Below are 23,923 nucleotides of genomic sequence, written 5' to 3' on the forward strand. Positions count from 1 at the left end.
GTCGATCTTGCGTAAAACTATGCGGGAACTCGAATCGAAGAAACCAACGTATCCCGTTCTGTTGCAAAATCCAGTTGCGCCTTGACATTTCGCTGGGTCCACTCACCTCGCGTATCCTCACTGTTTACAAACCGTGCCCGAGAGCGCGCGCCAGCTTTTCATTCGCCCTTTGACGAATCGATGCACTTCGATGCATCACGGAGAAATGTCGTCGTCGTGCGGCCTGAAAGATTGTTCGCTAGGCGTGACGACCAATCACGCGAATCTACGAGTCTTGTGCAAGTGCATTCCCCGCGGACACGATTATTCGTCCTCCTCGAATCGTGGGACAAAGAACACGCTCCTCGAGGAGGAGCTGTTCGAATACTTTATAGGTTTGAAATGCCTTGGTTTATGATGCGACTCCTTCGCTATTTTTTTAGATCAAGCAGTTTATACACAACTTTCACATTCGCGGGGCATTCGCGAGTAGGGCTAAAAAATTTTCTGGAACGGTAAAAGTCAAATAAGTTTAAGAAGGATCGATGAACCCTCTGTTGCGTAACGCGATCGGAAACTTAATAAAAATAGTTTCTTACTGGGATATTTAATTAAATTCCTCATCAGCTGCGTTTACGGATAAAATATTCTTCCGATATTACTTGAATCCGATTATTATACGACGTTTGTTATTTTAATTGTTGGTTATACTGGCAGGTGCACGCGAACGCCACTTCTTGACTCGTTTGTTAGCGTATTGTAACGCTAGAGTATGATTGTTTTCGCGACGGTAGGTAATGTTACTATTAAACTCACGACGCTCGTCACGACGGCCGTAATTGATTCTATCTAGTGAATTGGAATGTGTATGGAGTCGACGCAAACATCGTGTCGAGTTCCATTTCAATGTTCGTTTGCGTCGTAATCGAGAAAAGTCGGATGAGATCGACGGTTTCCAATTTTCTCGCGTCTCGATTCTTGTACATTTATTCCTCTATAATCGAATTCGATGCAGGTTTATCTTCGTTCAGAATCGTCGGATGCTACTTATCAGTGTTGTTTTTATTCCATCGCGATATCACGTTGCAAATAGAATTCGAATATTACGTATTCGAATACTGTACGAATTATGAGTAAAGAAGTTTCTGCACGAGACGGATATAAATATACTTTTACGAGTTCCAACTTCTTCCAAGAAGTTCGTAGAAAATGGAGGGATCGTTGGTCAAAGAATACCCGTACAGGACTAATAAGAGATATGCTTGTGAATACAAAATGGTAGTTGCAAGACAAGCATAGGGAACGTTGGTGACACGATTAAACATCGGCTGGCTTGACAGTAATAATAATAATTATTATTATAACGATGATAGCAATAATACAAATAATAATATTAATAATAATAGCGGTACTGGTACTAAATCGTAATAATAATAATAATATTAATAATAATAATGACACGTATCTCTAAAAAAAAAAGACAGAGTCGAGGCTACACACTAGTTTATTGGGATGAGGTTGTGGTTGTGGTCGTGTGTGGTTTTGACAAAAAAAAAAAAAACACAAAGAAAAGGGAAGAGACGGGTTTGGGGGGAGGGGATTTGGAATGTGGATAACTCTAATCAGGGGCCGTGTCCGTCCCCGCGGACAAATCGCCAGTGTCCGCCGGGACGAAGTTGAGGATGACTCGTGCGACGCGCGGCCATGTTGGAATCATTGACGAGCATATACATTCCGTCGTCGTTTCCATGATCTTCCGTCGACGTTCGCTCTTGACCAGGCATCGCTCGGTCATCCTGCCCCGCCGAATCGATGAACGTTTTTTTTCGTCGGACTCGTGGCGCGCCGGGGAAGTATCGGGACCCTGCCACAATTGATCGTACAATCTCTCTCTCCCATTCACACCGATTGCTTTCACTCCGTAAATCCTCTTTCTCTCCTGCTGCTGTTGACACTTCCTGACGTGCACGCGCTCTGTCGTCTCTTTCTCTCTCTCTCTTTCTCTCTCTATCTATCGCGCCTCTATCCGTGGGAAGAACTCGCGCCCATCCCTGTGCTCTGGTGCGGTCGACGCGGTCGGTCTCTGCGTCGCGAGCCCTCGGTCTGGTCGATGTTTTGCTGCTGCTGTTTGGCTACCGTTGCTCGTCTTCCCGCTTCGTCTCGCGCGCGACCGTCGTTGTAGGTGGACCTAACCCTGATTAAATAAATACGTTAGCTCCTGGGGCTTGGGCAGCAGCTCCGGCTTTGCCTCGGCGGGTTTGGACTCCTTCTCCTCGGATGACTTGTCCTCGCTGCTCTTTGACTCTTCGCTGCTCTTTGACTCCTCGCTGCTGTTCGCCTCCTTCTTCTTCTTGGCGAGCTTCTCCTCCGAGGACTCGTCGGAGCCTTCCTTCGCCTCCTTCGCCGCGGCGTCCAGCTTCATGGGTTCCTCTTTCTTCTCCTCTATGGGGTCGGCCTTCGCCTGGGGCTCGGCGTTGTCCAGCTTGGCCGGGCTCGACTCTGCGGGCTTCGCCTGCGGCGACGATGACTCTGGCTGAGCGGCACCCTCGGCACTCTTGGCTTCCTTGGCGGGCAGGGCGGCCGGTTCGGGTTTCTCCTCGCTCTTGGCGGCATCCTCGGAGTTGACGGCGGGCTGCTCGAGGGTGGGCTCGTTCTTCTCGCTGGCCAGGGCCGGTTTCATCTCCTCTGCTGGCTTGGGCTGCTCTGGCTGGCTCTTCTCGGCCTCCGCGGCTCTGACAGCTTGTTCAGCAGGTTGGTCGAGCTGCTTCTTGGCCGCTGGGGCTGCCTCCTCGGCATCGCGAGTCACGCGGTCGGGTTTCTCTTCAGCCTTCTTCTCTTCCTCTTGCGGCTTGTCCGCCTTCTTCTCTTCAGCAACAGGCTGAGCCTTCTCCTCCGACGATTCCGACGCGGCGGGGGCTAGTTCGTCCTCCTTCCTCACGCTGGGCTTCGCTTCCTCGGCCTTCTTTTCTTCCTTGGGCTCCTCTTTGCTAACCTCCGCGCTCTTCTCGCCGGAGTCGACCTGCTCGGAGCTCTTACCTTCTATGACCACCGGTTTCTGAAACACCAGTAACGTGTCGTTGGTACCTATACTAGTTCGTTTCCTCGGAGACTCGTTGTACTTACGGGTTCCTCGACTGGCAGCGCAGCAGGTTCCGATTTAACTTCCTGGGGCGCAGCTTGCACCGTCTCGTGGGACTCTGAAGCGGCTGGTTTCAGGCTCTCCTCCTCCTTCTTGGCGTCCAGAGGTTGCTCAGGCTTCTGCTCCTGCGCCGGTTGAGATTCCTGCGGCTGTTGCTCGGCCAGTTTCTCCTGAGGATTCTCCTCCTTCTTCTCCTCGGGCTTCGCCTGCGGGAGCTCTTCCTTCTTCTCCTCGGGCTTCTCGGACATTTGGAAGTTCTCCGGAAGAGGCTCGCTCCTCACGCTAGGCTTCTCAGCTGGCACGCCCGGTTTGGACTCCACCAACGCTGGCACGGGTCCTGCTTGCTCCTGGCTGGGCGCCGGAACGTCAGGCAAATCGGCCGAGGCGAGCTTCACGGAGCTCGTCGCCTTCTCCAGGGGCACCACCTGAAGCGGTTCCTGGTTCTCCGCCACGGGCATGGCGAACGCCGCCCCCAGCAGGCACATCATCGTTGTCACTATTAGCTTCATCTCGATTTCTGCGACAAAAACATGAGACGAAACTGTTAGCCTGGACGTACGATCCTATTCATCGTATATAGAATCAAAGAACCGAGGGAATCTTCAGGAAGTAGAAGATTCAACGATGTTTATCTCAAACGTGAGCAGCTGGACGAGTTACTCGAAACCGTTGATAGAGGCACACGCAACTAGAATTGGAGACGCGAAACGGACGCGGATTGGAATCGAAGGGTCGAGCAAAGGTTTCGACGAAGATACAAAGAGTGAGAGGAAACGAGCCAGTGGACGTTCCTCGCAATCTTCCAGTTAAGAGAGCTCACTTGGCATGAATGGAGAACACGGCCGTATGAATGAGTCGCGAGACGAAAACGCCACGCTGCCCGCCAGAAAGAGACACGGGAACGGGGAGGGGAGGGATGGACAAGGGGCTGCTGAGAAGATCCGGCAGGAAGGAGAGGGACAGGTGACATTGAACCGAATGCATTGAATAAGGCGAGCGTCATGGAACTAATGACAGGATGCGCGCCCCTCGCGCTCGTTACACGCGCGTTCGCGCGACTTCTCTGCGCGCGCCCGTCGTCTTTCTTCCTTCAACGCACGGCTCTCGCTTCTGTTCGTTGCATGTTCGCGCGGAAGACGAGCGATCAATTAAGCGGACACGCGTCCCGCGCTCGCGTACTCGTCGCCGGATGTTGGGGGTATCTCGAGAGATCCTCAAATATCATTCGAATCGATGTTCTTCATGGTGGAAGATCGAACCGTTGTTTACGACGCTCTCGAAAGACATTTGCACGAAATTAGGACACGGTTTACGCAATTTTTGTCACCTTTGTAACCCGTGAAAAATCACGCGATCGAAAAGATTATTTTGACGCTGATCCACGACTCGGATAAGATTCCCCGAACGGAAGCGCGAACATTACGCGCAAACTGCGTTGCGTGATACGCGGACAGAAAGTGGAAACGTGGGTGGGACTTCCGGAACGCGTGCAAACGGAAAGAGAGAGGACATTGTTCGGTTCGTTGCGATCGAGACCATAGGATTCTGCTTTCAACGAACCAGCGACCGATCGAAAGAATTAAGAATTAACTTCATTCCCAAGAATTAAGGTTCTCTCGTTTCTTGTTAATCGTGAAAACGTTAGATTCTTGAGTGTGAAACTTCTCGATGGACATCGAGCGCGGTGCAACCTGCCCAGTAGGGAATCTTGCGTCTTGCTGGAAAATTTCGCTGTCGAGAATATTTGTGTGAAAGAACTATCATTTGCAGGTTACAAATCTAAATAACAGGCATATTAAAATTAGAAGAACTCTAAAAATTCGTAGTAAAATAGTGGTACCCGTACCAAGCATTGTCTCATACGAGACGACTAAAATTCTATTTTAACTCAGATATACCTCTTTGGAGGGTCCTGTACGGGGATCAAGTTATCAACTAAAAATCACGAATTATCATTTGAATTTATCCCACATAATCAGTCCAACGAATAGCGCTCGCTCGACGGAAATTGATTCTGCTGCGCAAATCGGTATCGTCGATTCTGCCACGCGTCGAAGCCTCCGTTGCGAGCAAGCATCGTTGAAACTCAGCTGGTGAAACCGGAGACAATCGACGACCATACGATACCGCGTCGGTTGTACATTACTCGCGGACGTTAGCGAGCGAAACGCAGAATGCTGACGAAATCCGGTCGCGCGAGTCAGGCCAGCTCGAACCTGGGATAAAAACCGACTCCAATAGCATTCTTTCGAGTTCGCGCTACCGTTGAACGACCTTCCGCTCGGAGGCGCGAGTCGCGGCCAATCGAGCGAGTAATTTATACCGAGAGGAAACCGTTCTCGAGCGTAGGTATAGTCGGTGGAACAAATATAGCGATCCGTTCAAAGTCAGTTTCGAGAGATCTGTTAAGAGATACCCTTGTTGGGTACAAACCGTTGAATAGCTTTTCTCCCTGGGCGACAGCGACTCACTTTCGTTTCTATGTTCTACGTTCTACCAAGAATCATACGACAAGAAATTACGACGATCCGCTCGAGTCAGTTTCGGAGCTCTCGACGCTTTAACGGTGGATGACGTACCGCTAATTCGTTTTAATACCATAATTAGAGGCCGTTGACACCGGTACCGGGTCTTTTCGCGTATCAAAGTTAGGAAATCAGCGAGTGATACAATTTGTTAGGTACGACGATTCCTCGAGATTCGATCTTGCCACCCTGACCGAGTCAAGGACGCTAGACGACAGTTTTCACGAGATCGTTACATTTATTCCGTTTACTATACCGTTGGTTAGTTGCAGTGAATTGTACGGAGGATCGCGAGCGTCTTCGGGCCTTATTCGTACATCGGTTGCCGAAAAGTTGCGCAAACGGGAGGCGACGAAACGTGTTTCTGTTGTCCCAGAAGACACGCCTTCTGGAGAACGCGACCGAGGCGGAATGCGCGCCGAGAGGGAGAGCGCGTCGCCCGGAGAGGGAAAACTGCAGGAACGGAGAATAAAGACGGAAAAACTGGCCGACAGAGAGTGATCGAGGGAGGCAGGAGGCAACGATCCAGTTTTTACCGCGGCTACACGCGTTTGGCAACGCGACTTTTAGCTTAGTTGCGGTTGCACTTGAGGTTGCGAGAACCGTTCGGGGGACTTTGTCGCGGTATGATCGAATCGCGTACCGATTATGAAAGCATACCAACGTCTGGACTATCGTTTTTGTGGAAATTTATACCCCCTAGCCGGCTCAAACTGCGACAGGATATGCCCGAACAGATTTAGAAAGTACGATGTTTACCTATCGGATCGTTTGATCCTTGAAACCTGGGCCACTTACCTTTCAGAGGCCTCCAGTTTATTAGTAACAAATTTATTTTGTCCGATAAGGCGCATTTAATAGGTCTGTAGATCAAAGAACGAGTTACTTGATCAGGGTAGTCTTATGATCCCGATCAGCGTTTCCAAGTGTCCATGAATTAGCTTTAGTATATGATTCGTAAGTTGAACATTCCTATCCCTCCCAACTGGGGGATCACTCTTGGAGACAGTAAAAAACGACATTAAAAAAAACTGCTGGTGAAGGATGAACGCGTGTCAACCCCGAAGCGATGTTCATCTTACGAATCATTACTGTACCCAGTGGGGGATTTTTTTCTTTAAAGTTTCACGCAATTTGAATGATAAAGATCGAATGCAGTCGGTGAAAAAGACGATAATTACGTTAATAAAATTTTAATTGTCGTTGATATAGAAATTAAAAAAAAAACATTCGTTTCGAAATAAGTCAAGCGCAGGGGGATGCAGTTGCTCACAGTGTTTGAATATTGAATCTGATATTTTTGCCGAATCACGAAACAGGTATATCCGATAATATTTCCGGTAGGGAGCACGGATTCGAGATACGGTTTTTAGAATTTAATGAGCCAATATATTACCTCGATGCCTCAAGGGGTTAAGGAACGAGTATGCATTACCAAGTCGCATGATCGGCTTTAATAACGAGCGTCCAGGCTCGATCGTATTGCGAGCGGACGTAATGGGCCGCAATAGAGTTAATTGCAAAGTGCTCGTCGAGCGAACCGGTCGCGCAGTCGACGCTCGTACCGTCTAATTCGAACGTTTTAGGCTATTCCCGTTTAACGGTGTCGTTTTCGGTGGCCAGGATGAAAAACAAAGCCCACGATCCGCGCGAACCGTACCGCAAACACGACGAGGTCGACGGGGGGAGGATGCGCCTGTGAAAGATGATGGACACCCATTACCTTATCAAGATCATCAGAGATGTAATAGTGGTACCACGCTTACAAAGAAGACGCGGCCCATCAAGTGGTTCACCGCTTCACAATGCTTTCTGCCCTTCTCTCTTTCTCTCTGCCTCCGTAACGCGCGCACCGAGACCTATTGTCGTCCTCTATCCTTTTCGAAGTGCGCGATTGTCGATCTAATCTGCGTATATTGAATCAATTGGACGGAGAATGCGACGCAGTTGACGCGAACGCGCCTGGAATGCCCCGTCGATCTAATCACTTTTCAGGGATCGTCGTCGGCATTCTACCGTTCGCTATTACCGAAAAGTAGAATAAAACGTTTATTATCGCTCGAGCCTTTTCTTATTTTCTACGACTCGAAAATTACCCGGAACAATTACGGACAAATTTTCTTTTCGCGAACATCGAACAAGATAGAAGCCGAGAAATTTAGAGGAACCCCCGGTTCGGTTGGTTCGCGCTTCGTGTGTCGCAGCCTCGCGGATCAAGCGGATTAGCAACGGGTTAATTAACCGTGAGGAAACGCTCGACGACGGAGAGAACCGTCGGGGGGAGGGGGTGGATGGGTGGGCGGGGGAGAGAAAAAGAGTCGCGGAAGGAGGACGAGAATTACGCAAACGCGGGGTCGCTTGTGAAATCCGCGCAAATTATATGTTCCGACGATTATCCCATTTGCGCGCGCGTTTCTCCCCCCGGGGGAGGGGGTAGGGGGCCTCTAATCGTCGCGATTTCGAAGACGGCCGTTTCGTCGGGACGCAACACCGGCGTTATTGCGAGCGTCCCTCGGCTTGCGAAACGAAAAACGTCGAAAGAGTTGCGATAACATTTCAGAACTAGATCGAAGGAAACAGTTAATCGTAATATCAATGGTGGTACTCACGTCTTTTTCTCTCCTCCGGTTGCAACCGAGATCTGATCGTGGGTAGTCGCTGGTCGTCGACTCGTTGACGCGTTCCTCTCTTCCTGCTGTTGCTTCTAGCGTCGATACTCTCCCTCTCAGTCACCGATTAAACCGTCGGAACCGTCGAACAAGCGTACTCGAAAAAAACTCGGTTGAGGGGGGTTAGGAAGTAAACGGACAGGACAAACGAGAGTCGAACAGACGCACGAGATCCTCTCTTTTTGTACGCGCGCGTGCGATTACGCTCGTTTGCGATGGGAACCGTTCGTTGGCGTACGGGATGAAGGTTGGGTCGTGTGTCGAGATGGAATCGTCCGGGGCCCGCTTATATACCCATTTACCCACCAGCGCTGACTGGATACGCTTGCACAGGGGGCCCCGACCCTCTTCGCCCGTCAACGCCAGGGGCCCCTCTTTTACTCGTCTCGTTTCGTCTCTGTTCGATCGCCGTTACGCGCGCTGGCTCTGTCCTTCTACTCTCCTCCCGCTCGCCGTGCGCCTGCTTCCCTGCGTTCGCTTTTCCTTCTTCCTCCGCCGATCGCCGGGCTGTCGGCCGTGCGTGTCCGCCGATTCCTCTCTGCGCGGCCCACGCCAGGAGCAAAACGAACCCGGGGTCCTCCGTCGATCCTCCGACGATTTTCAAACATCGAACACGAAGAGCAACGCGTGCCCCACGGGCGACGATGTCACGGTTTTGCGGCTGGTTAGGGTACAATCAGTGTTCCACGTCGCCTTCTGGTTCGTCCGACTCATCGAATACGATTTGCACCACGATCTCTCAGTGATGGATCCGTTAGGGCTCGCGAGGCCACATAGAAGTTCGCGGTTTCAGGAGTTTGTTGGTGGTGCGGCCGTAGCAGTGAGAAACGTTTGCACAGTGAAGGTTCGATCTTTGGCGGTACACGATTCTTCTTCGCGAGCTCAATCGAAATATTAATCAATGCGTTTTTGTTATCAGTACGACCTTCTCCCATCTCTTCTCCGTATCTTCACGAAATCTCGGAGGTTCTCGATTTTAAAAACTCTCGGTTAATTCTGATTTTACACGGTAGCGATCGTTGAAATTTTAGGTGAAAAATGCAGTGATCGAAATAGGTGGCAGTCGGCTGGTGCAAGGTCCCGGGGAGCGCGGTGGGTGTGGTACGAGTTAACAATTAAAATTTCTAATTCTTTACACTCGTCTTTAAATTTCCTTTTGGATACAAAAATATCGCGTTCGTAGATCGTCGAGAAAGCACTTCTCAACATCAAAAGTTTTTAGTAGTACGTGTTGAATTCGATCGATGTATTTTAATGTAATCGTCAATATGAAAGGTTTCGATAAAAATAAAATAAGGGATGAAATTAGTTATAGGATGATCCAACATTGTTCCATATAAAATCAGCTTTCGTAGAGGAAGATAAAGCTCACTTATTATTTAATCCAGTTAATCGTCCAATTTTCCACGATTTACGGATATCACTCTTCGGCAAGCTGGTCTTGGTCGGTATTAAAGTTCCCAGTGGACGATTTGTCAGCGAAGGATCGGTTGTTAAGGTTCAGGAAGCCGCTAGAAATGCCCGCGGTGCCAGGCATGGAGGAGTTTGTTGATGGGAGCTTCTGTGCGTGGGCGATACGCGTTAACTCGTCTGTTGTGAGAAACGTTCGCACAGCGAAGGTTGAATCTTCGGTACGATTATTCGTAGTTGAAAGTTTCGATCGAGATCTTTCTGGCTTCTTCTTTGTTTCGTTCTTAAAATGTATCTCTCGAAGGGTTCGATGTATCGAAAACATTGAATGGCGGGAACGCGAAGTCGTTCGTCGAGAGCTTTCGATGAAAAGTGCTCGGTGACGATGTTCTAAAAGCACTCCGTTCAGCATGATTCAGTATCGACCGGAAGCGGGTAGTGCGGTGCAAACTCGATGAACGCGAAGAGGACCTTGATGTTTGATCGCGATGAGAGAGTTAAAAATATTGAGACGCGTTGATTGGATCGTGGAGCAGCGATCTTTTCTCATAGATCGTGTTTCACGAGGGTCGTTCGACGAGTAGAAAATCCACTAATAATTCTAAAACTACATTAATCTTGTCCCTTCGCTCATCGAACGACCGTACAGAGTGAGTCGTGAATATGTTAACAAAGAAACCTTTCAGACGTTCGTAGGTACTTAGCAAAGAGTTTATTGCAATGCAACAGACCTTTAAAAGTATCCTTTAACTATGTATTTCTTTTATATGTAAAAAAATCCCGTTTCAGTAACGCAGTATCAATTATCTGATAAAGGCAGCATTTTTTTTCGTAATACGGACGGATCATGATCGTCGCGACCGTCGTTGTCCGCACGACTCTGATAGAATTATCCTATTCGTTACGTAAAGTGATTCTTCTTATTGTGTTGTCTTTGTGGGAGGAATTATCGTTGATGTGACCTCTTAACGCTTAAGGGCAGACCAGCGAAATTTCTTACGACAGGAGTCACGTGTATCTTTCTCTCGTTCGCCAGCAAGGATACTCGTCTCAACGAGCGCAAACGAATCGTCCCGCACGTGTTCAACATACTCGAGCGTACGAAAGACACGACTTTCCTGGAGCTCGTTCGCTCGCGACGGATATACGTGGAATTTGTAACAGACCTTAACTAATTCTAATTTCATTGCGACGACGTTTGGATTGGCAGACTCTGCTAAAAACGACTCATCTAGACGTAACACGAGAGAACACCTCTGCGAATCGCGTGACGGTCATTCCGTGTCAAATCTAAAAACTACGCGCTTTAATTTTCTGTTACGTCGATGTTTTCCATTGTCATCGGGCGATTGCACAATGTTTTACCGTTCGATCGGTAATAAAATGCAATTTAAAAATGCTCTTGAATATTAGTTTCAAACGATGTCAAACAAGCGTCGATGTTACAATAGTTAAACTTACGAAAATTTCCATCTGCGGGCTGATAGAATCCGAAAAAATAATATTAGTATCTAATACTTTCTCAATCCACGCAAGCAAATCACTTTGATTCCATCATCGATCGAATAGTCTCGTTAGTAAGGAGCTCTGTTAAGGCCAAATGTCAAGTAACTGGCACTTAAGAAGTCAATAAAATGCATACTTTAATAAACCTTTAGGTTAAGGGTTTCTCAACGTTTCACGGACAAATTTTGAAGAAGGTGCGAAATTTTCAATTGGTAGGACGACATTGGTGACCCATATTCTACTAATTGAGTCAAACATCTGGACTCAAGACGGTACATCGTTTCCACGTACAGATTCGTTAGATGATACGTGATAATATCGACGTGTAAACTCTTCGATTGGTCGCATCGAAGAGTCCACAGAAAAACTAGGACGCCGATCTTTTAAGAATTATCTTTTTAAGAAAATAAAAACACGTTGCTCGATCGATAGTCGATACTTTTCGCGTGTTTCGGTAACGGTTGTAGAAATAAAAATACAAGCTCGAAGGATGTAAAAGTTAACTGTTCCTGTCCTAACCTTGCTCGTAAGTAACACAGAAACACGCGGGACCAAGCGTACGCCTCTTCCCGGAGTCAAAGATCGTAGAAGAACGTTCGAGCAGGATCGGTGCTAATCGTTATCGGATTAACGTCGACGGTAAATCGTTTTCGTAATGTCCGAGTCGCTCGTGACTCACCTGGAGCCTCTTTCCTCCTCGTCTTGAACGCGTGTCGCGGTTCGAGCATACGTGCGCGTACGTGATTATGTAAATCAATGTTTTCTAAATGTTCTTCATCTCGCAAACTCAAGTGGAACGAGAGATCTCCGAAGAGACTATTTCCTTTCTTTTTTAAAGGCTTCCAAAACGTTTGAAAACCGTTCAGAAACAGTTTATTACGTGAATTTTATTTTATTTCTCCGAAAATTGTAAACGAATCTCAACCCAAGTATTTATATTCGATAATGAAATTCGTTCGCGACGACCTATGCGATTTTCCATCGCGGATCGATTCGAGCCACGATCCCCTCTAGATCCGCTGGGCCAACGGAACGACGCGACGCGACGCTTCTCGACAGTCGGACCGGTTCTCTTCAGGGCGAAGGTGGTCGTCTGATGTGAGGTCGTCGGTACCAGACACCGGTGTTCAGACCTTTTGAGACTTTTGCTGGCCCTATACGCATAGCACGCTCGAGTTGGAATTCTCAAACAGAGTCTATCAGATTCAGATTTAATTCTCATTAGTAGCTGCGATCAATTATCATTTTGACGTTTACTATCGTTTTTTTTCAGGAGAGGGGCCTCTTTCGAAACGAAATAATGGAAGAATATCCTCTTTCTGTACTGTCCCAGAATATTTACGTATCAAGGTTCGAAAGTTCTCAGCCTAATCATGGGAAGGCTCTTTACAACAGTGTTTCTCAACTTCTATCGACTCGTTGCCCCCCTTAGCATACATTTAATACACTCAAAAAAGTAATTGACGAGATTAAATATTCTACTTGACCCAGAGTTCGTCGAGGACGCGTGTCGTCAATGATTTATCGCGTAGCTATCATTTCGGTCAAGATTTATTCAAAGAAACTCTATCCGGTGCCATTGAAGCGTGTCTGTTCTCAAATCCTTGTGGTTTTTCTTTGTAAATTCATCAAGCATCTATTTAGCAATGAAATCGGCTCGTTATTTTGTGATATTCTGCGAGGATTAAGTTCCTAATGTTTAACTCTTTAACTCTTGCATTATTCGTCCCGCGAACGTTTTGAGAAACGACAGGCTTCCAGCAGGAAAACGTGCAACGTCTTCTCGTTGTTGCGTCGTGAAATCCACGCTCTTCCTGGATCCTCGTGGCAGTTGCCGAGGAAACGACTACTTTACAACCTGCGATTCCCAACCGTTACGTACCGTTAGGAGGTCGATCGTCTATGTCGCTCCTGGCGAAAAATAAGGTTTTTACGTGCAACGAGAAGCACCTGAAACGGTCCCGTAATTGTTGAGATCTCGGGCTTAAAATAGACACGATTCCAGACCGTGGAAACCGGACATTTTTTATTTTCCCGAGGTAGCAACATAGTTAGCAGACTAGATAGCAATCTTTCTTCGGGCTTTAGAATCTTGCTGTCAGTTGAAACTTTGTAAGTAGTTCTCACTCTCGATCCTCTGATTGGTGATTTTAAGAATATATCTACCGTTTTAGAGGTTTTCTATCGACCTCCAGACTTCCTCGTCTTTAGTACGCAACTGCAGGTTTTTCTAACGATAACTTACACTCTGAAAGAATGCACTTCTAGGCTACGTAGCTCGTAAAACAGATCATTTCATGGCTGGGATACGATCGTAACCGTGACTTCAACGCGTGATTTTTGTTCAGTTCAAAAATGAGGATCTTCTTTTTTTCTTTAATTGTTATTCAAAGCACGTCTGCGCAGCTTCTCAATTTTATTACGATCTTAGGCGATATTTTTCTCTGGCGATTATCTTTCAACGAATTTTAACATCTAAAATATTTTTGCTATTTCCTTTGTTGCAACGGTTTACTGTTATAGTATTCCTACATCGAGTATTTATTGCATGCTGCGGGTATATTTCCGCGCGAAGGGCGTACGCCTCACGGATTCCAGTCTCGTATGAAATTCGAAATTCACGATTCGTACTACGAAATTACAAATTATCGTGTTCGAACGCGTCCTTTGCCCGGTCGTTCGTGCTCTTGGCTTCCTGATGATAATAAGAAACGTGAGTCACGGCTCAAAGAGCCTTAAAAATGTCTCTGTCTGCTTCTTTTTCGATCATTATGCAATCCCCAGACAAACGCAGTTCCAAAACATTTACATTATAACAGGTTCCGCTTCGATTTTATCGTTACGATCGAATTGCTTGCCAAAGAAGAAAATTCCAAACTTTGCTGATCCGCGTACGGTATTTTTACGAGTTCTTTGATCGCGACGAGCCTGTCTCTTCCTAGAAACATTCTATTTTACTTTAGAAATCCAAAGTTCGCTTCGTTTAATCCTTACACGTTCTTTGGTGTGAAAGAACGATTAAATTATCCAGCGATTTAGCAAAATTGCAATACTTTTTAGATTCGTTTGAATATTTAATTCGAGATTTTGTCACGTTTATCGCTATGGGGCGCCACGTTTGTTCCCGATCATGGATGCCAGTGGCACAATCGCGATTCTTCACAGTCGAGTACGCGCGCCAAGGACGGTCGCAGAAGCGCAGTTAAAACTGGAGACATCGTTAGGCAGAATGCAAAAAGGCAGGCGAAACGAGTCGCAGTTACCCGCAAATTCTTGGAAAATTATAGGTTCGTTAGTTTATAGAGGATTGTAAAAGTTTCCGTCGAACAAATCACCCTTGATTTACGTTCGCGAAACTTCGTTCTCGATTCGCAGACGCACAAATTCTCGACCCTCGCGAGCTTTTTTTCTCTCCCGTTATGGTAATCCCGTTGATATCAGATTCGCGTGCGTATTTTTTTCCAACCGGTAATTGGATCGATCGCGTACTCGATAATCGGTTTTAACGACGTCCATCGTGGAATGAATCACGCTCATTGTATTCAAAAGACGGAAGATTTACGTTTGCCGCGCAGAACGCGATACTTGTTCCTTCGATAATTAACGGACGGTTGTTAATTCTTCTGTAATTGTACCGTTGTAAAAAGTACTCGCGGTTGCTCTGGAAACATACAGTCACTTAACTCGCGATGAATAATCGCCGTTTCTCGGACCTTCCGTGGAAGCAAATTCTATTTAAAATGTTTGTAAAATCTCATCGAAGACACGAACAAAATTTTGTGTCAGTGAGAATGGGATTTTATCAGATTCGAACACCCTCTAAACAAATTCGTTCTCGAACTGGAGCGACGCAATTACGATCGAAAAACGAAAGAACCGTGGAAGGAAGAAGGCGTTTCGAGTAATGTGTTTCTAGAGTAGCCAGATCTGGGACGACAGATGCCTTTCAGATACGTTTCCTAAGATGAGAAGTCGACAAATCGAATGAAAGAGTCTCGTGTCGCGGGTCGTGTCTCCGAGAAATTGCAACTCGTGAAAAAAATAAGCACTCGATACGAGCGCTGTCGGCGTGCAAAGAAAATTGCCGACGAACGTTCTGTCGTAAGATCTCTTGGTGCTTCGCCATTACGTCTCATTACGATTTCGTCGCCTGGAGACGATCGAGCTTATCGTCTGGTCCCAAGTCCCGATGATCGCGATATTGGCGCGGCCATTAACGCGTGCCGTTTCGCGTTTAATCCCGCGGTGAATCATTACGATACCCATGTAACCCGTATCGTACATGCTGCTCGTTAACAGGAGTATCATTGATCGCGAACGTCCTTCGCGGACGCAACGTCGTAATCCTGGGCTGATCGACGCATGATTTATGCCCGTCCCGCGAGAAAATGCTTCTCCTTTCTTCGAAGAACCGCGAAGAGTCATCGTTCTTGGCCCGTTCGTCATCGGTTACTTATCCGTTGCCTCGGGGAAAGCTCTCGCAGAAGATTCTCGAGTAATTAAACACCGATAATTATTGACATTAACAATTTTCCATATCGTGGAGTAGGGTTTCTCAAAGTGGAAACTCTTTGAATACGTTTTTATGATCAGGGTGGACGATCCATGCTGGGACGATCGAGGGAAGGGAGAAAGGGCAAAGTAAAGTTTATTTAGCTTTATTTAGCATCCTCGACCTTGACTCTGCTTGACTTCTAATTTTAAACCCAAACTCGAGCCGGTTTTGGTACCGGTTGTTCAGTGGGAGACGCCTGTGCTGCAACAAGGTTACTGTCGGGGACAGAGTAGAAAGAACGTGGTTGTTTGGGTAATTAATCGAGTGATTAAAGGTACCAGCGGTGTCCGATTTCGTGCTAATACCTGTTATTTATTACGGGCCTCCATTGTTTCTTTTACTACTATGCGTTCGAACGTTTGACAAATGGAAACACGTCAAAATAAAATAAAATAATTCAGGTGGAAATCAATGAGTCCACTTAAGGGTTAATATAACGTTTTAGTAATCACTGAGATATTGTATAATAAATATGACAGATGAAATTACATCGAATACGTTAAATATTACGAATAAACTCATGACTTTTTAGCTTTTCCTTGAGTGTGAATAGCTCGAAACTTTTAGAACTTCCCCGATTAAAATTATCAAAAATTTCAACGAACGCGCGAGAAAAAAAAAATTGAGCAATCGCGTTGGAGGGAAGTCGACAGGATCCGTACGTCTCGCTGGTGCGGCGGACCGCTTTTCTATCTGCTCGAGCGCGAACGTAATTACGAAATGACGGTGACGAGCACAGCGTAAATGACAGGTCTCTCGACGCATCCTGACAGCGCCGGCAGCCTCCTTTTTCTTTCGTTTCCTCTCACCGTTGGCCCGTTTCGTGGCGTCCCTTTTCCGCGACGGGCAATTACCCGCGACGCGGACTCCGCTCCAATTTCGTATCGGCCGCGTAAAGAAAGGAAAAAGAATGAAACGTTGGTCCACCTTTGGTCCCAGTTTTAGAAGCAACCGCGTAAATGGCCTGTCGGGTTCGTGCAATACGCGTCGTGTCGTAGACATTATACGACATTATAGCGCGGATCGTGTAACATTATGATTATCTCGCAAGGAGCCCAAGGTCTGTCTCTTATCCTCTCCCAGCGATGTAATTGTTCTTTCGTTTAACGCCAGTCCATCGTTGTTTCTTTTTTATTCCAACGGTCTACTCGCCGGAGAAGAATAGCCGTGAGTACTCGATTAATTTTCGTTTCTATCCTACGATTGTCGGCCTTTGATTCGTCGATCGATAACGACGAGAAAACGACAGCTTCGATAAACTATTTACTCTCGAACAGCAGTTTTTGCGTGCTCGTTCGAGACCGTAAAACTCCCGCGAGTTCTTTTATTTAATCGCGCGTCGATGAATAGCGAATAAAAATCTCGCGTCGTCGTAAAGATTCCTCTCGTAAAAGGTGTTCGATACTTTCGTCACGACATCCTCTCTTCCTCTCGTATCGCTAATCAGAAGAAACGCAAGCGATATAAATCGTAAATTACGACGCGGCTGTCTCTCTCCATATTTCATATTGCGTTACAATCGAGGGGACTCGCGAGAAAACCGAAGACGCGCCTTTTATATCTTCGCGTTTCGCTTATCGCGACGCTCGAAACATCCTCCCGTCGATCGACCTCGTCGTTTCAATTTACAGTTTCAGCGCGAGTAAAATCCTTTTTAACATTGGCTCGTACGCTTATTAAAACTCGGGAAGGCTGTTCGTCAAGCGTCTCAGTCCAGGTGCTAAAGTTCAAAATTGTAGAAACAAAAACTCTTCTTAAATCTTCGCGAAGTTTACCAAACCTTTTTATATTTAGCTCGAGTAAGAGGGAAGAAACGCGATGATATTAAAGTAACTCAAGAATCTTCAAAAACCTGCACGAAGACTTTGGACGTTTTCGACGCCATAATTCGCCATCGGCCCATCTTCTGAAGACCGTATAATTTCAACAATTTTCGGTAGAAAACATGCAAAATTCCAGAGACGTCCAATTATAGAGTCGAAAGCATCTTCGAAAATGTAAATATATAATTTTCTGAAGACGACCGATTACATGGTCAAAAACGTTTAAAATCTCCCTGTGCTCGAACCACCATTTTCGACATAGAAAATTCTCCGTATAAAATTTAGTTCCACGTTCTGGCATTTCTAATCCATTTTCTTTATATTTAAAATACCCTCGATTCTTTTGCACCTTGAAGACCGAATCTGTGTAGTATTTTCTTTGTATCGATGTGGTTTGTCCTATCGTTGAACCTCTTGGATGTGTTTTAGACAACTTCAATGTTAACTTTAGTCACTGGTATCTTGCATCTTTGCAATAATAATAAAAATTAAAACGGACGCGCTACCGCGATGGCGGTAACAGTTAAGGCCTGTCGGAGGATATTTTAAGCCCGCCGCGCGATTAGAAAATCGATTCTTACCGCGGTATCGTGTAACGACGCGGTTGAAAAAGGTAAAGGGACAGAGAACGACGAAGGAAGCGGACAGGTAAATAAAAGAAGTCGCCCGCGGAGGAAGGAGGACGTAGCAAGGAGGTGGATCCGCGAAGGGAAGAGACGCGAAGAGGGTTGGGAGCGGAGTCGAAGATACATCGGCTAAGGCTAAGTTAGGATGAGGATAGCGGCGATTATCTTAACGATCCCCTGCAGCAAAACCTGAACGGCAACTCTGGGTCTCCGTCTTCACGGCGTGGCAAGTTGCACCGTGTATCGGTCTCATACCACCATTGGCTTTCCTGTTGCCGATGATGTTGCTGCCGGTATGGCCGTTTCTGGCTCCTGCAGCTCCGTTGCTGGTACCAAAGAAATATGCTGGACGCGCTGGCGAGGGGTACGAGGAGACGTCAGCTGAAAATAGCTCACCGTGGCGCAGCCTTTGGCATAGTCGTTCGCCAGGCGATGGAATCCTCGAGAGACCTCTTCCTTCCTCTTTCCACGCTGCTCCTCGCCACGGGAACGAGTTCATCGGCGACGCTCCTCGTCTGTCGTCCCGACGCCCCGTGCAACAGGTGTCACTCGAGTGACCCCAACCAAAGAAAATCACCCTAGAAGGGTGTCATCCTCTCGACAGGAAAGATTCGAATACAGTATACAAACCAATTGAGGTATGCAAAATTAAGAATACTATGTTTTTTGTATTTTAACGCAGTTTACATTTTCGACAGAGATTACACTTCGACGCCATTTGCAGTAATGTCTGCATTGTACGATGGTTCCCTAAGAATACTTACAATATTTATTCTACAGAAAGTAGATCCATTCGCGTAATTCAACGATCGTCCAGCAACTCGGAAGCTTGCCCTTTTGCTCCTCTCTTCGAGCGTAACCTTCGATTCGTTCAGTGACTCCGATTCCACGGAGAGCGAGATACATCCGTGGAACCTGTACCCACTGTGATTTTTCTCCCCCTTGGACAGGATCGGGGCGTGCTTACGCAACCTGTCGTCGCGACGCGAGCCACCTAGACGATCCTCGTAGCTTCGTCGCGAGGCGTCTCGAAATATTCACGGTCGATTCGAGCCTCGTCATTGGCACAGTTCGACCGCGCTGGGCTCGTAGCTGAAGAACAGTCGTCTTTAACCTTAGACCAGTGCTTCTCAACCGTTCTTCGACCCGTGGATCACCCCTGAACAAAACTCCCTAACATCAAAATATTGTTCATCCCTTTTTCTTCGATTCTAAAAATGTTACCATCGATCTCTCCTACGATCCAGAGATTTCATTTTCAAAATAATCTTTTCCCCGTATTCCTCGAAAATTCGTAAACCTGATGGAGGGTTAGGATCGAGTTAGTGCCCGTCCTAATCGGTGCTGGCGCGAGCTACGAAAGAAAGTCGGCTGTGCAAGGACGAGGAGGTGGCGACCGGTCGACGGCTGTCGGGGGAGCCGGTCTACGCTGGTGTGTAATGCGTTACACAGGTATTACGGGTATTATCCGTATTACACGTATTACGAGTATTATACGGACGTACGTGCGACCTCGAGAGAGCAGAGGCCCACTGAACGGCTTCTTCTTCTTCTTTCTCCGACCTCCTCCCCCTCCCTCCTCTTCCCCCCGTGTTGCATCCCTCGTATACACGTTTGCCCTTCTCCTCCCCCTCCTTCCAGCAACTTGTACTTCGTCTCTATCGTCCCTCTCTCGTCCTCGTTGCTCGCCTTCTCCCTCTATCTCGAGTGGACTCGTCCTCCCCCTCGACCATGCTTCTCCTTCTTATCTTTTTACCCTGCGGCCCCACGAGCGGGCGGTTTAACGTCCGCGACTTTTTCTTAACCCCTCCGTCCCCCCGTCGCGTCTCCTCTCCACCTTCTAACTCGCCTCTTCCCGCCCCCACCCCCTCCAGCCCCTCCTCGTCGTTCCAACGAGAAGCGGAGGAGTCTTCGAGGCGAGATCCTCGACTCTTCGCCTATCCGTCTTGCCCGTGGACGGTTTTATTTTGGTTTTCGAGCTCCTTTTCGGGCTCCTTTTCGTTTCGTGCAACCCTGCATACGCCAGATTGCGTCTCGTGGCTCTTGGAATGTTTTTTCTGTGGCTATTTTTATTCGAGATACGCTCGCACAGAAAAATCGTCGTGCCCTTTGTTCCCCCTCCGTGATTATAAATTTTGTTTGGTTCCTTTATTTTTGCAAAATGTCTTTGAATTATCGGTGTAGATCGTACGTTCGATGTTTATTGGTTCTCAGAATATTGAAACTATACTGTTTCCTTAACCCTTTGCACCCCTACGTCCACTCGACATTCTTTCAAGTCTAAACCAAAGAGATATCATACACTTGTAAATTTCAAATAAAACGCTTAAAAGCTTTGGGAGCTGCTGGTAACAAAATTGAAATATAATTCGTGGTGCAAAGGGTTGAAAAATAATTTTATTATTAGTAGAAAAGTTAGAGTTAGATCGAAGAAAAACAAAAATAATTCAAGAGGAACAAGGTTCTTACGCGCGTCAGAGATGCGTGTTTCTTTTCGAAATAATCTTGGATAAAATTGTTAATAATCTTCTTTGGTTTCAACCTACCAATTTCGTCCAAGATTATTTCGAAGAGTAACAGGCAATTACGATGCAAGAACCTCGTTTCTTTTCAATTTTCCTTCTCCAATGTTACTCATATATTTTCCTGTTTTGCAATGCTAATTTCCACGTATTTACCAGTCTCATCTTCACACATTATTACATTAATATTGTATAAAAATCGAGCATATAATTAATTATTAAACACGGCCCGATAATAATACTACTAATAATAGCACGTCTTATCGCGACAAGTTTGCTCGTAAAAAAGGAAGAAAGAATGGAAAATATACGACTGGCATTTACGATTAGGTTATTATTCTTAAGGACAACGTTACCCAGAAGTCTAACGGGAGTTCGAACGTCTTGTTTCTGTTGAAATATTCGGTAAAAGCGGTCGAAATGAAGGTGTCGCGTTGAAAGCATAAATTACGAGAAAACCCTGAACGGCGCCCAAGAAAGATTTATGTAATCGATTTGGCAGTCGACGCGTTAAAGTGCTATTTCGTGCATTTGTCACCGATCCAGCGTGGCTGAGATTAACAGACTAGTGCCAAGGTTACGGATAACAAATAGTCTCATTCCAGGAATCTTTCTGTCGATGTTGTACTTTTAATCTGCCATCTTAAGGACATTGAAATTATATTATATCAAATTATTAATCTAAACGCGAAGGATGCAACTAATCTCTCACGAACGCGTAATTACAACCTAGCCTCGGTGTTTGTTTGTTTCGTTTCTGCGATGTTTTCCTTGGCAATTCACGAGCTGGAAACCTTATTTTCCCGTAACACGTATGCTCTTTTCAACGATCGTTCTCCTGGTAATTCGAACGAATCAGTTTTCAGTGATTAATAAGGTAGATGATGCACTATATGTATAAAAATCGACACATTTTTTTTTTAATTAATTAATATGCATCAAACAAATTTTTTGTATTTAAATCGAGAGATTGGGGGTTAATGAAGACGTGGAGCAAAAGGGGACCAAGATGTGACTCTCGAGGCGTCCCAGAAGAAACGTAATAATTCATTTCGCGATGGGATGCAGTGTCCTTTCGTGTTGGTAGCTGCTAGTTTGTTGTCCCTCTTTTCTCTCTAAGCTATCATAGAGCAATCGTCTTGGATCGAGCGAGTCCGGAGTCGATCGCGGAGAAAACGACCTCGGTATAATGTTCGACCTTTACGAACCGGTCCTCATCGGTGCATTTGCACGGCGGGACAGGTGCATACGCCGCGTGCACCGACGATTTCGAAGCCTAGGTTCAACTTCGTGGACCTAGGAAGGGATTCGGCGACTTGTCGCGAGCGAATCGTCGACCATAGCCATCGGGAGCGACGGAGACGCGTTTCTGGTTTAACTTTGCCTCGTCGATAGTCGACCACATCGTCCAGGCTTCGTTGTTTTCTCAAAATTGCCTGTCAGAGTTTGGTGTGATTCATTTGAGAATTCTGGAATAAGAGAACCTATCGTTAATTTGGTGGACAATAATAAAAATAGGAAAGGCTCGAAAGCAGTTTTGTTAGTCTTAATTTTCGTTTTATTTTGGCGCGTGGATTCGACGGTTAAAGTTTCCTGACACCTGTAGCTGGATATTCTGTTTATACGCAAAGGGAAGTCGTCTATTATGCGTCTGAAATACAAAGTCGTGTACCGTGGTGCCAGCTACGGAACGCTCTCGTTACATAGTGCACGACCTTAGCAAAACCGGTCTGCGAGAATCGATTTGCATGGTTGACTCGTTGCGATCAATTACGTCGCGCAATTCGTTTGCTTCCTACGCCGCGCGGAATCGGGGAAATGTCGCCAGAGAATGGAACCTGCGTGCCCTATTTTCGTTATTCCGTATTTACGATACGCGATCGCGTCGGTGATAGTGCATTTTTCATCAAAATCGCGGGTGAAACGAACATTAACGAGATCAAAACAAGATTTTAGGTATCACAAGTTGTTCAATGACTCGAGGAACTGTTTTGGTATTTAATACGATCTTTGTACTTTCTACGCTTTCTTGGTTAACCAATTGCATTTCTTGGAGAAAGTTATCCGCATCTCTAAATAAATTGTGGGAGAAACGTTTAATGAATCTGGTAGATTAACGTTTCGACCCATCGTTTGTAACAGTTTCAAGTTCTACGCGTATTTCTTTAATATTTTATTGTACTCTTTCAAAAGATACGTTTCTATCGCGTTTCCACAAGTAGCTCCGTTCTTGTCAAACCGTAAGAGCACCTATTTTTGACGAAAATGAACGTTTCCTTGCGCGAAGCCGACAGTGCTCGAAAGCATCGTGTTCGCGATGCATGCACGATCATTCTTTTGCCCTGTTTGCGCGTGACACTCGATCACCGTGATAGATAATCTATTCTCCATTCGAGTTTGCTGCGATAAATTGTCTGCGACGATGGAAATGCAGTCACGATCTGTTACATCTGTTCCAGACACTCGTATTCCAGCGCCTACAAGTTGTTGCTTTATCGAACGTTATTCATATGCAAATGCTCGTAACACGGTTTGCGACTGTGTACAATTGCAACGCATTGAAATTTCATTGGGCGATCGTTCCATTAAATTTAATCAATTCTCATAATATGGATTCGTCGAACAGAGGTCCAGTAAATCACGATTAACGAACATTGTCTCGGTTTGAAACCTGCGGACTCTTTTCAACTTAATGGGACATTAAAAGGGGTAGAAGGAATTCCAAGTTTGAAAAGCACAGTGGGAAATGATAGAATTAAAGGTAGAAGACTATTTGAACGAAAGGAACAGCTCTGTCCGCTGGTTTCCTAGAATCACATACTCCTTTCACTCATCCTGCAACACAATGCTGCCCTTTTCCTGCATCGGGCACTTTCCCATTCGCTTTTCAGAGGCTCCTCTCTCTTTGCTTTCCTCCAGCTGTATTACCTGTTGAGATTTCCCAGACGTGACTTGTCATTCATCAAGCGTTTCTTACTTAACTTCGCTGTTTCAGAGTGTGGACTGTGCAACTAAAATTCCTACGATCTGAAAGTTGTCCCTACACTACGCGCACTGTACAGTCTTTGGCAATTACAGGCGTCAAATTAGCAGGCGTAGATATGGACTTTTTGACATTGATATTTCGTTACAAAGTTATCCTCGAGAGTTTTTAAAAAAGCACAAAAAC

General features: G+C 46.2%; 2 protein-coding genes across 3 annotated transcripts in view; one reads left to right on the forward strand and one right to left on the reverse strand.

Annotated features, from left to right (window-relative positions):
* S6kl (ribosomal protein S6 kinase like) overlaps positions 1-23,923 on the forward strand; it is a 54,375-nt gene that overhangs the window by 3,659 nt on the left and 26,793 nt on the right. The window lies entirely within an intron of this gene.
* Positions 1,313-8,584, reverse strand: Bnb (bangles and beads). The gene is made up of 3 exons (XM_076771710.1): positions 8,253-8,584; positions 3,103-3,635; positions 1,313-3,034 (listed from the first exon to the last, which is right to left on the reverse strand). The coding sequence occupies exons 2-3, from the start codon at positions 3,625-3,627 to the stop codon at positions 2,168-2,170; spliced, it is 1,392 nt and encodes a 463-aa protein (XP_076627825.1). The 5' UTR covers positions 3,628-3,635; positions 8,253-8,584; the 3' UTR covers positions 1,313-2,167.

The sequence above is a fragment of the Colletes latitarsis genome, chromosome 8, assembly GCF_051014445.1.
Source record: "Colletes latitarsis isolate SP2378_abdomen chromosome 8, iyColLati1, whole genome shotgun sequence".
NCBI classification, from domain to species: Eukaryota; Metazoa; Arthropoda; class Insecta; order Hymenoptera; family Colletidae; genus Colletes; species Colletes latitarsis.